The 11,226-nt window shown below is 40.4% G+C and overlaps 1 protein-coding gene across 2 annotated transcripts; it reads left to right on the forward strand.

The window, feature by feature from the left end:
• The first annotated feature begins 742 nt into the window (after positions 1 to 742).
• HMGB1 (high mobility group box 1) lies at positions 743 to 5,909 on the forward strand. Of its 2 annotated transcripts, none has more exons than XM_024755465.1 (5): positions 743 to 885; positions 1,790 to 1,953; positions 2,175 to 2,320; positions 2,813 to 2,987; positions 4,014 to 5,726. In XM_024755465.1, the coding sequence occupies exons 2-5, from the start codon at positions 1,804 to 1,806 to the stop codon at positions 4,188 to 4,190; spliced, it is 648 nt and encodes a 215-aa protein (XP_024611233.1). In that variant the 5' UTR covers positions 743 to 885; positions 1,790 to 1,803; the 3' UTR covers positions 4,191 to 5,726. The 2 variants fall into 2 exon arrangements, with proteins under 2 accessions (XP_024611233.1, XP_024611234.1); XM_024755466.1 differs by lacking the exon at positions 743 to 885 and adding an exon at positions 1,064 to 1,550 and having other exon boundaries at positions 4,014 to 5,909.
• The last annotated feature ends 5,317 nt before the right edge of the window (positions 5,910 to 11,226 follow it).

Below are 11,226 nucleotides of genomic sequence, written 5' to 3' on the forward strand. Positions count from 1 at the left end.
TAGACGAGCTGTGAAACTCGATCAAACCAAGAAAAAGGGTGAAACTAAATGCCTGTTCGGTGAGTCAAGGTTTCAGCTGCTCAGCAAGCCTGACGGTACGGGTTTAGGAGCCCAGAAAAGGGGTGTTTTAAAGCCGGCTGACTGGATCGTGTCACTTTCTTATAGGAAAAGCCCTGCCTTCCCAAAGATCTAGAGTGTAATGCAACCATATGTTGCTGAGGAGCTCGAATCTTGGCTGCCTTCGCCCCTCTGCACGAGCAGAAACCCCGGTTTTCAGGGGCCGTGATCTCATCGTGTCGCTCTCACTTTTGAAGGTCTGTTAAAAAGTCTGGGGCCTCTTATCTTAACGGCTTTGGAAGTGAGTTTGGGGTGAGAAGGGGGGGGAGGCCTGTGGGTGTCTCTTTTGCCTGAGGAGCTGGAGACACTTGTGGAAAAGTCAGGCCCTTTTCGCTCGGGCGGCCGCTCGGGCGTGGGGCTGGCTTGGGTTAGACACACGCACACATACACCATAGAGCTCTGCTTTCCCGTAGCAGCTGCTGCCTCTGCCTCTGCCTCTCCCGCCTCAGCCTCTCTGCCCGGCATACACACACATTCAGATTTGCGCGCTGTTTCAATCCTTGATGACGTGTCCCCGGAGACAGCCAATAGCAAACGGGCTCTGGTCAGGACAATGGGAGGTATCGGGCCAATGAGCGAGCCCCGTGAGTTGGCGGTAGCCAATAGGAGCCGCGCTGGCTGGAGAGTAATGTTACAGAGCGGAGAGAGTGAGGAGGCTGCGTCTGGCTCCCGCTCTCACAGCCATTGCAGTACATTGAGCTCCATAGAGACAGCGCCGGGGCAAGTGAGAGCCGGACGGGCACTGGGCGACTCTGTGCCTCGCGGAGGGTGAGTCTGGGGCAGCGCCGCGGCGGGGAGAGCGCCTCCGGCAGCTCCCCAGCCCGCGCGGCGGCCGGATCCCCGCGGCCGGGAGCCGGCGGGTCAGGATCCACACAAAGGCAAATGAGGGGGGACCGTGGGGGGAACTGCGCACGGAAGAAAAAAAAAACACTGCCCTGGTGGGGGCGGGGGGCAGCCCGAGCAGCGAGCAGGAGTGGCTTTTGTCCCTCATCCTTGTTTACTCGAAGAAACTTCAGACCGGACGTGTTTAGTCAGAACCGAAATGCGTCTCGGGGCCAAGCCGATAGCAAAGGAAGCTGCCTGGCGGTGGCAGCCGCGCAGATAGCGCCGCCATCCCCCAGCCCGGGCCCGAGCGGGCCTCCCGCTCCCTCCCCCCGGCAAACTTTTATGCCGAGAGTATTTACAGTGATCCCTGGGACAGCTTTAGGTGAGCCGCGGACGTGGCCCGCGATCCGGAGAGGTCTGCCCGCTTTGGCTCTCACCTATTTGTTCCTTACGTAGCGCAGAGCCGTGAATCGGCAGCGTCGCCTTTCTGACCTTTGGTTTTGTTGATTGAAAACGGGTTTTTTTTGCATTTAATTCTTTGTTTCTTTTAAATGACCGGTTGGGCGTTCACCCAGAACAGATACAGGCAGCGAAGTAACAAGCGCCGTGTGAGTATACCACTGTGTGTCCGCTTTTTGGAGATCACACTCAAGGACCGGTTTTCGCCTGGTGTAGCCTTTTCTAGGAATTGACTATCACTGCCATTTTCTCTGGTATTATGAGGGGTTAATGCCACTGCCGGGTTAAACAACCAGTGCCTTGCTTTTCATTCCCTCCCCAAGGAGTTAGAGTGCTCTTAAATGCCGTAAATTTCATTGTTAACATTACGCTTTCATTTATTTTTTAGAAAAATAATTAAGCATGGGCAAAGGAGATCCTAAGAAGCCGAGAGGCAAAATGTCATCATATGCATTCTTTGTGCAAACTTGCCGGGAGGAGCACAAGAAGAAGCACCCAGATGCTTCTGTCAACTTCTCAGAGTTTTCTAAGAAGTGCTCAGAGAGGTGGAAGGTAAGAGGGCTTAAAACAAATACTAAGGAGGTACTAAAGGGTGAAGTCCAAATTGGGATTTTTAAAAAGCCTCGGTGCAATTTGCATAATGCGAGTGGTGGTGTTGGAACAGGCTGCTAAATATTCAGCAAAGGACACTGGTTTTGTTCATTTTAATACTTAAGAGTACAACTTGTTAAAACTTCCTTGTCGAGTTAAGTTTACGAGTTATTATTTTATAGACCATGTCTGCTAAAGAGAAAGGAAAGTTTGAAGACATGGCAAAGGCGGACAAGGCCCGTTATGAAAGAGAAATGAAAACTTATATCCCTCCTAAAGGGGAGACAAAAAAGAAGTTCAAGGATCCCAATGCACCCAAGAGGCCTCCGTAAGTATCTTGCCCGTTTTTGTTTTCAAGGAGTGTTTTGCAGTAGAATCAGACAAATTTAGCAAGCCACCTTGTGGAGTCCGTAATCAAAGTTTTTTCGCTAACTCACATTGGTATGTTTAAATTTTGTAAATAAAATTCCTGTTGGATGGCAGTTTTAGTTAGAGCAGTGGAATTGGATTCTGGCCTCCTTCACCCAATATATCTCCTAAGTGTAATTTTAATTTTGATTCTTTTCTTTCCTGAGAAATACCATCAGTCTGAGAGTAATTTGCAGAATGTTCTTTTGGAACGCTAATAAATAGTGTCTGTTCAGCTAGTGGTGTCATAAGTTAGATCATTGTGTAAATTAAGTTTAATGAGGGATATTTAGCGTTTCATAATATTTATATCCTGTGAAATATGTGGTAGAAATTAGAAGCAGCTTTTATACAGCAGTACAACACAGTTGTTAGTAAACCTACAATTCTAAAATTAAATCTCTCTTTTTAGTTCGGCCTTTTTCTTGTTTTGTTCTGAGTATCGTCCAAAAATCAAAGGAGAACATCCTGGCCTATCCATTGGTGATGTTGCAAAGAAACTGGGAGAGATGTGGAATAACACTGCTGCAGATGACAAGCAGCCCTACGAGAAGAAGGCTGCTAAACTGAAGGAAAAGTACGAAAAGGTGAGTATGGATTGGCTTGGTGTAGTGATGAAAGGGTACGCCAGGTGTTAGATGAAGGACTGTACTTGGTACTGCATCTTAATCTCCTATTACGATTCCTAAGAGTTTGAGGTGCAATGCAGTTTTAAGTATAACAGCTATGCAGCGTGCCGTTGGCTGTACTCTTAAGTCCCTTTGCATGTTTTAAAGAACGTAGAGGATCAGATAAATTGTTACTGTTGTTTGACATTATTTGACTCGGGTGGTTTTGTTATTCTCCGGTGTCCAGATTTATGAAGATTTTGGTAGTCGCTTTGAATCAAATTATCTAAGTATTTTAAGTGATGAGGCCCGCAACATAAAAATAGGCTGGACCAAGTAACGTAACCTGTATTGTTCATAAACACCCTGAAACATTTATGTTTTCCCTCCCTTAGATTTAAAAAAAAACAAAAACAAAAACTTAGAAAGTTATGAGTTTGTGGATCTGTACAGTAAATTGATATAATAAAATAAGAAAAAGCTGTAGCCTCTATACTTTGAGTTGAAATATTAAAAGTAAAGTTAGAGTTTAGCTTATTTAGTCATTTTGGAGAAATGTATCTATTTCTAGATGTTTCTTAACCTAATTGCATGCTCAGTGGCAAATAACTTTTTTTTTAAGACAAGATTTTCTACTATGGATTAGGGTCTGACAGTATAAACCTGTAGAATGCGTTTTTGCATTCAGAAGGTGGCAGTGTCTACCCTTTAATCGGTCTCTACATCCTAGTTTTAATAAACTGAACTTAGGATGTGGTACATGGTTGTACTTCAGTGAGGCATAATGCTAATGTCAAACCGTGTCATTCCATGAGTTACGGATTATTTACAATTATAATATTTTTACGTGTGTTTCTGAAAGTCCACAGATGTGAGTGCAGATGATGTGTTATTTTAGTGTATCTGAGTCCTTGTTTTTTCATAAAGTTTTGCCATGTTACTTTTATTTCTCTCCTTAACTGTTTTGTCTTTCCAACCACTTTCTTCCTGCCTTTATTTTGGAAGGATATTGCTGCATACCGAGCTAAAGGGAAGCCTGATGCAGCAAAAAAGGGAGTCGTCAAGGCTGAAAAAAGCAAGAAAAAGAAGGAAGAGGAGGAAGATGAGGAAGATGAAGAGGATGAGGAGGAGGAGGAGGATGAAGAGGATGAAGAGGAAGAAGAAGATGATGATGATGAATAAGTTGGTTCTAGCGCAGTTTTTTTTTTTTCTTGTCTATAAAGCATTTAACCCCCCTGTACACAACTCACTCCTTTTAAAGAAAAAAATTGAAATGTAAGGCTGTGTAAGATTTGTTTTTAAACTGTACAGTGTCTTTTTTTGTATAGTTAACACACTACCGAATGTGTCTTTAGATAGCCCTGTCCTGGTGGTATTTTCAATAGCCACTAACCTTGCCTGGTACAGTATGGGGGTTGTAAATTGGCATGGAAATTTAAAGCAGGTTCTTGTTGGTGCACAGCACAAATTAGTTATATATGGGGATGGTAGTTTTTTCATCTTCAGTTGTCTCTGATGCAGCTTATACGAAATAATTGTTGTTCTGTTAACTGAATACCACTCTGTAATTGCAAAAAAAAGAAAAGTTGCAGCTGTTTTGTTGACATTCTGAATGCTTCTAAGTAAATACAATTTTTTTTATTAGTATTGTTGTCCTTTTCATAGGTCTGAAAAGTTTCTTCCTAAGGGGAAGCTAGGCTTTTGCTTTTGCCCATTTTGGATCACACGAATTACTACAGTGTTTATCTTTCGTATAGTTAGCTGATAAAAAGCTTTCGTGTACACACCCTGCATACTCATGATGAGGGTAATAAAAGTTTAATTGAGACAGTTTTCATCCATAACTGAAACTCAAATCTTGATCGGTGGATATCAGATGTCACATAGCCCAGGTTCATTTACAAAGTGAAGGTAACCAATCTACTTACAGCACGGGATTATTAGAATCGAACATTTTGAAAGTCTGTCCTTGAAGGACTAATAGAAAAGTATGTTCTGATCTTTACATGAGGACTCTACATCCTTTAACTCCCATTACCATGTAATGGCAGTTATATTTGCAGTTCCCACGTTTAAGACTGAGAATGTATCCCCAAAAGCGTGAGCTTAAAATACAAGACTGCCATACTACGTTTTTTTGTTGTTGTTGATGATTAGTCCCAACAAAGGCTCTGGAGAAAAAGTGCTGGCTGTAAATGTCTTCTCCTATTTATCTAAATGTGGATTGTTTAGGAAACTTGAGATCCTCCATTAAAGGTATTTTTAATGGGCCAACTTTTAAAATTGTATACCACATTTTAAATCGGGTATATTTTCCTATATTATGGTTTGCCCCTTTATAAATGAAGTAGACATGAGGGAGGAAGACAAGCTTTGTATTTCAGTGTGAATTACCTGATTTATTTGAATTTGATTTTTCTCTACAAAACTCAAGCTCATTCATCAGGGTCATATGTTTATCTGCTTAACAGTTTAGGGAACAATTTGGCAATTTTGTGGTTTTTGAGATTATCGTTCTCTTAAAGTGCCAGTGTTTTAAAATAGCGTTCTTGTAATTTTACACGCTTTTGTGATGGAGTGCTGTTTTGTTATATAATTTTGACTTGGATTCTTTCCATTTGCATTTGTTTTATGTAACTTCAGGAGGAATACTGAACATCTGAGTCCTGGATGATACTAATAAACTAATAATTGCAGAGGTTTTAAATATTAGTTAAATGGCTTTCACTTAAGATTTTAAGGTTTTGTTATATACATATTTTAATCTTATTCTCAGTTAATACCTCTTAGCAACATTTAAATAAGTGTAAGGGCGGGCAAAGTTTATCCCTTAAAAAATACTCACTTTACCCTTGTAAATAGGTTAATGGGCTGATAAAAGAAGATTTTTGTGAAACATTCCATGTGTTCTCATAGGCTGCTGTTTACATAAATCAGGAAAAACTAATTTTGCTTTCAGAGTATTGGATTAAACAAGATAGTGTTCTAAAGCAAGGCACATGTAAATAAAAAGCACTATTCAGTGATTATAAATCTAAACTTAAGTTTTCTTAAGGAGAAAAGGAGAGGACCGCAGTAGAGGGGCTGAAAGTGTGTCAAAATTTATCAGATTTTTTAGTCAAGGGGAACAAGTAGTTATCTCTCATTTACATGGAAGTTTGCTGTAGCTGAAGAATCATTGTTTATTGCTAGTAGGTGATCCAGTTAAAATGAATTCTGCCTCAAGGAACTTCAGTGGGTGTCTTGTGACAGCTACTGTTAAGATGTTGAGAGCGGGAACAGGTTTTTTTGGGTTAACTGGATTCAGATCTTGACAGGAAGACATGGACAAAATCCCTTTTCAATCTGAAAACATACTAGCTCTGTTTACTATTTCAGCAGTATAACCTGAAACTTGGATGTTCAAAACTCAAGTAAATGGAGGTGGGAGGCATAACAGATTTTTTTAAAGTTAATGCATAGGAACTATTTTAATGTCTAGAAATAGTTACAGCACTACGGGGTATAAAGATTTTCTTAACATCAAAAGATTAAACAGTATAAACTTTAGTATTAAGTCATCTGCATTTTAAAACGGTATAAAATCGGCATACTGATTAACACTTAACCAAAGTAATTGTCTCCTAAAGGTTGGGAGCTGTTGCTGGTTAGTGCCTGTAATTGTTCTCATGATCCTCCATCAGGTGTTGATACTTGCTCTGTTTTTATTAATTTCCTAGGAGTGAAATCTGAAAAAAAATCTTCTGTGTGTGCTGTGCACCACAGGGGTAAGACCTAAATGATAATGATGGAAAGTGCTTGTGTGACAGAAGCTGTTCAGATACTTCCCTCACTGCCTGGGGGATTGTAAGTACTGCTTAGACGGTAGGGTAGTATCTGGCTATGTTGAAAACTGCACTGGGAAGACAAGATGGAAATTTTTGAATGGAAAGTGTGGCCAACTCCCTTGCTTGGCATCACAAACTGTGACAGAAGTTCAAATCTAGGTCTGCTTGGTACAACAGGCCTTCTGAAAGGGCCTGAAATAGCTCTTTTTCAGTACCAGCCAGCTACTTTTTGCGAATGATGGTATCACTAAATTTGCACAAATTCAATACAGCTTAAATCAGGATTAACCACTGCTCAAGTGTGACCCATTGGCCAGTAATTAGCTTGCTTAATAAGTTGTGGTAGGTTTTTTAAAAATTTTTTCATATTTGTGCTTTGTCATTTGTAAATGACTCTTGAAATGCTTTTAAAACAACGTAAAAGCCAGGAAACGGTTTGGATACTTATGCAACAAAAGATGCAAGCTGGTTCATTTCTTGTCCCCCTCATAGCAAAGACGTGAACAGCAGTGCTAACACTCGCGGGAACCTGGGAAGTTCCCTGGGTCTAAGCCAAGTTGCTCCCTGCAGTAATAAGGCAAAATGTGGCCCTGTTCTAGGAATGCTGCTATTTAACGATACACCATGGCACAGGACAAAGAATGACGAGCGTAACTTAGCAAGCCACACTCCAGAATATATAGCCCCACCTTCCAGTGGGTTTCAGTCTGAAATCATATCTACCAGGAGGAAATTTAATCACTTAGGCCTCTAGGCATGTGCACTGGTTTGAACCTTCTGTCTTTATCGTTCACCTGCTGAAAAAGGAAGTGGTAATATAGATCTGGAATAAGATGAGGGATTACGATAGACCTTTAAGTTGTGGCGTGAGGTATGTGGAGACTGAAAGTAGTGGTGAGAAAATCAGTGAAAAGGGATTAAAGAGATTCTTGGAAAGTTTTATGATGTACTTTTTTTTTCTCTTTAGTCACACAATTCAAACATAAGTGACATTTCATGGTATGATAGATACCCCATGATATATTTGATCATACTTTTACTGATGGTCATTCATGTTGCTTCCTATTTTTTTGCTATTCCTGACGATACTGCAGTGGACGTCTGCGTACATTTTTGTTAGGCTTGTGTAGGTCTAGATACCTTGAAGTAGAATTGCTGAGTCAACAGATAGGTGCATTTAAAATTTTGGCAGATATTGAAAAATTGACCCCTCCCCCAAGACTATCCTTATTGTGAGACGTTTTAACAATGATTTTTAAGATGTAATAAGTCAGGTTTTTAATGGCTATTTCTTTGGCTCCATGAAAGAAATGTCCAGTTTTAAAAGATAAATTAAAATACGGAAATACTGCCATTTATTCAGAGCCACCCAAACACAAGAAGGTAGAATTAGAACTGAAAGACCCTTGGGTTGACTATTTAAACTACCCGAACAAATTATTTCTCTGTAAAGTTACTGCAGTAACTAAATATTCAAGTAATCCATTGTGTGAAAATGAGGAACTTCCTATTTTGGCATCTTCAATCCAGTAGCTTTATCTGGGGAGGGCTTTTTCTAGCAGAGATTGTGTGTCAATCTTTACAGAAGCTACAGCCAACGGTTTTGGAAACTAGTCAAGGATTGTGTGGGCTGGATTCTGGGCATTAGGAGATAGTTGTTTGTAAAAAAGGAATGGATACAGAGGATCTGCCTTAAATGGGATAAAATTGACCACTGCTTCACCTTGCTGGAGATGGTACTTTAGGTAAAGGGCATACCCCAAACGCATTTATAACTGCAACTGTATTAATAGGCTTTAAAGTGGAATTAAACTTAGTTCCTTAGAGGTACATAGAATCTCTAGTTACAGTCTTTACCATATTTTTGTTCACTGGGTTTCAACTACGGGTCATCCTATAAAGTGTTCTGAACATAACCAGGTAAGTAAATTAAAAGTCCTAAAGCAAAAGAATTATCGGTTGAGGGTAAGAGAGTACTCGGTGTAATGCCCACAAAGGTGTGAAGGGTAAGAGCTTGCAGGCTACTCGGAGCAAGGACTTGGCAGCCTCTTCCCCACTCCCCAGCCTAAATTTCAGGGAAGCTCAGGTCTTGCTCTGCCATCTGGAGTCGGCCTGGCTGGGACTTGGGCATAGGGAGTGGGCTAGGCGCACTCAGGCTGAGAAGGACCAGACAGACTTTTGTTTGTTTTTACAAGAGGAGCAAGAGGTGCCATTGCTTTGGGGACTGACAACAGAATAAAGTATGGCACCAGTGTAGGGTCCTAGCGCATTAGAGGTAAAAGGCTCTAGGCTCTAAGGCAGTCCAGCCTATGCATTTTCACAGAGCAGTGGGCAAAGGCCCATCAAAACTCAGAGGCTCACTCGACCAAAAGCAGCATCACAATGATCCAGCGGTGCCAGGCTCACAGCAGGTGCAGAAAATTTTCGAGTTCCTTCCCCTTCTCTGTAAGGACAGTAACTAGGGGCTGGAAGGCTTCCTCCCTAGCCCTCACCTTCCTGCCTGGGTCCTCCTGCCTCGGCTACAATTGTGGATATTCGAGCAGGTCAGCACACTCCGCCATCACTGTGATTGCTCTCTGGCCTTCCTCCTTAGGTTTACTTGGACTCAGGACACTTGCTGACAAAACAAAACTAAAATACTGCCAATCATTTAGAAAGTGATAAGCTACCTGATTCTAACAGGCTGGGAAGCGCCAGAAGAATGTGTACTGCTTATGTGTCCTTAGAATTGCAGCATGAACTTCCAGAAGTGGAAGGATAGCAATACACTACAATCACTTTTCAAAAACTTGTTTACCATTATTGTGAATGAAATTTGCGTTCATTGAAAGAAAACAAATAAGCAGGGAAACAAAAACCTACAATTCTATTAGTCAGGAAAACCATTAACATACTGTGTGCTCTTCTCGTTTTATATATAACATGATATATATATACAGATATATATTTGATTAATATATAAGTTATATGTGTATATAGATATATAATTTTTAAATCTGAGGTGAGATTCACGTAAAAAACCATTTTAAAATTAACAATTCAATGGCATTTGGTACATTCACTGTGCTGTCCAACCACCGCCTCTAGTTCCAAACATTTACATCACCCCGAAAGGAAATCCTATACCCATTAATTCTGCCCTTCCCCCTTAGCCCTTGGCAACAACCGATCTGCATCATCTCCACGGATTTACCTACTATGGCTATTTCGCATAAATGGAATCATACAGTATGTGACCGTCTGCGTCTGGCTTCTTTCACTTAGCATAATGTTTGCAAGGTTCATTCGCACTGTGGTATGTATCATACTCCATCCCTTTTCATGGCTGAGTAATATTCCAGTGCGTGTATATGTGTGTATATATATCTCACAATTCACTTATTCGTTCATTCATTGATGGACACTTGGCTAGTGCTGCTATGAACGTGCATGTACAAGTATTTGTTTGACTCCCGATTTTCAGTTCTTTGGGGTACATATCTAGGAATGGAATTACTGGATCATATGGTAATTCTGTTTAACTTTTTGAGGGACCACAATGGCTAAGATGACCCTTCCACAGCAACTGAATCAGTTTACATTCCCTCTAGCAATGTATAAGCATTCCAATTTTTCCACAACCTCACCAGCACTTCCCTTTTTTTAAAAAAAAAATAATAGCCATTGCAGTGGGTGGGTGTGAAGTAGTTATCTCACTGTGGTTTTGGTTTGCATTACCCTAATGACTAATGATACTGAGCCTCTTTTCATGTGCTCATTGGCCCTTTGTATACCTTTTTGGAGAGCTAATTCAAGTCCTTGGCCGATTTTTAAGTTAGGTTGTCTTTTGGTTGTATATATATGTCCGCTTTACAAAAAATGGCAATATATTTACAAACACTCTACTTGAAAACTACTTTTTACTGCTAACAGTCTATCTTAAACAAAACTTTATGTCATCATATATTCTTATTCTGCTCTGCACTGAATCATTTTTACTGCCTGCATGTTATTCCACTGAATAAATGTAAAATACCATAAATTATCTAGTCGATCCCATCTTATGAGACATTTGTGTAGTTTCTGATTTTTTAATTAGTTTTATTGAAGCATAGTTGATTTACAATGTTGTGGTAATTTCTGCTGTACAGCAAAGTGATTCAGTTATACATATGTATACCTTCTTTTTCATATTCTTTTCCATTATGGTTTATCACAGGATATTGAAATATCATTCCCTGTGCTATACAGTAGGACCTTGTTGTTGTTTATGGATTTTTTTTTAATATTATGAACAAGGCTAAGATGACTAGACTTTCCTTATACCCATACTTCTGTGTCCATGATTATTTTGTTAGGTTATAAATATATTCCTCAAAGTGAAATGGCCAAAATTGAAGTCAGTTTTTTTT

The sequence above is a fragment of the Neophocaena asiaeorientalis genome, unplaced genomic scaffold (assembly GCF_003031525.2).
Source record: "Neophocaena asiaeorientalis asiaeorientalis breed wild unplaced genomic scaffold, Neophocaena_asiaeorientalis_V1.1 scaffold59, whole genome shotgun sequence".
Lineage (NCBI taxonomy): Eukaryota > Metazoa > Chordata > Mammalia > Artiodactyla > Phocoenidae > Neophocaena > Neophocaena asiaeorientalis.

Bases quoted from the DNA above. Each gene is read 5' to 3' on its own strand.
- HMGB1 (XM_024755465.1), top strand. From the start codon at position 1,804: ATGGGCAAAGGAGATCCTAAGAAGCCGAGAGGCAAAATGTCATCATAT. The intron at 1,954-2,174 runs GTAAGAGGGCTT...ATTATTTTATAG, and splicing joins AGTGCTCAGAGAGGTGGAAG to ACCATGTCTGCTAAAGAGAA. The intron at 2,321-2,812 runs GTAAGTATCTTG...CTCTCTTTTTAG, and splicing joins AATGCACCCAAGAGGCCTCC to TTCGGCCTTTTTCTTGTTTT.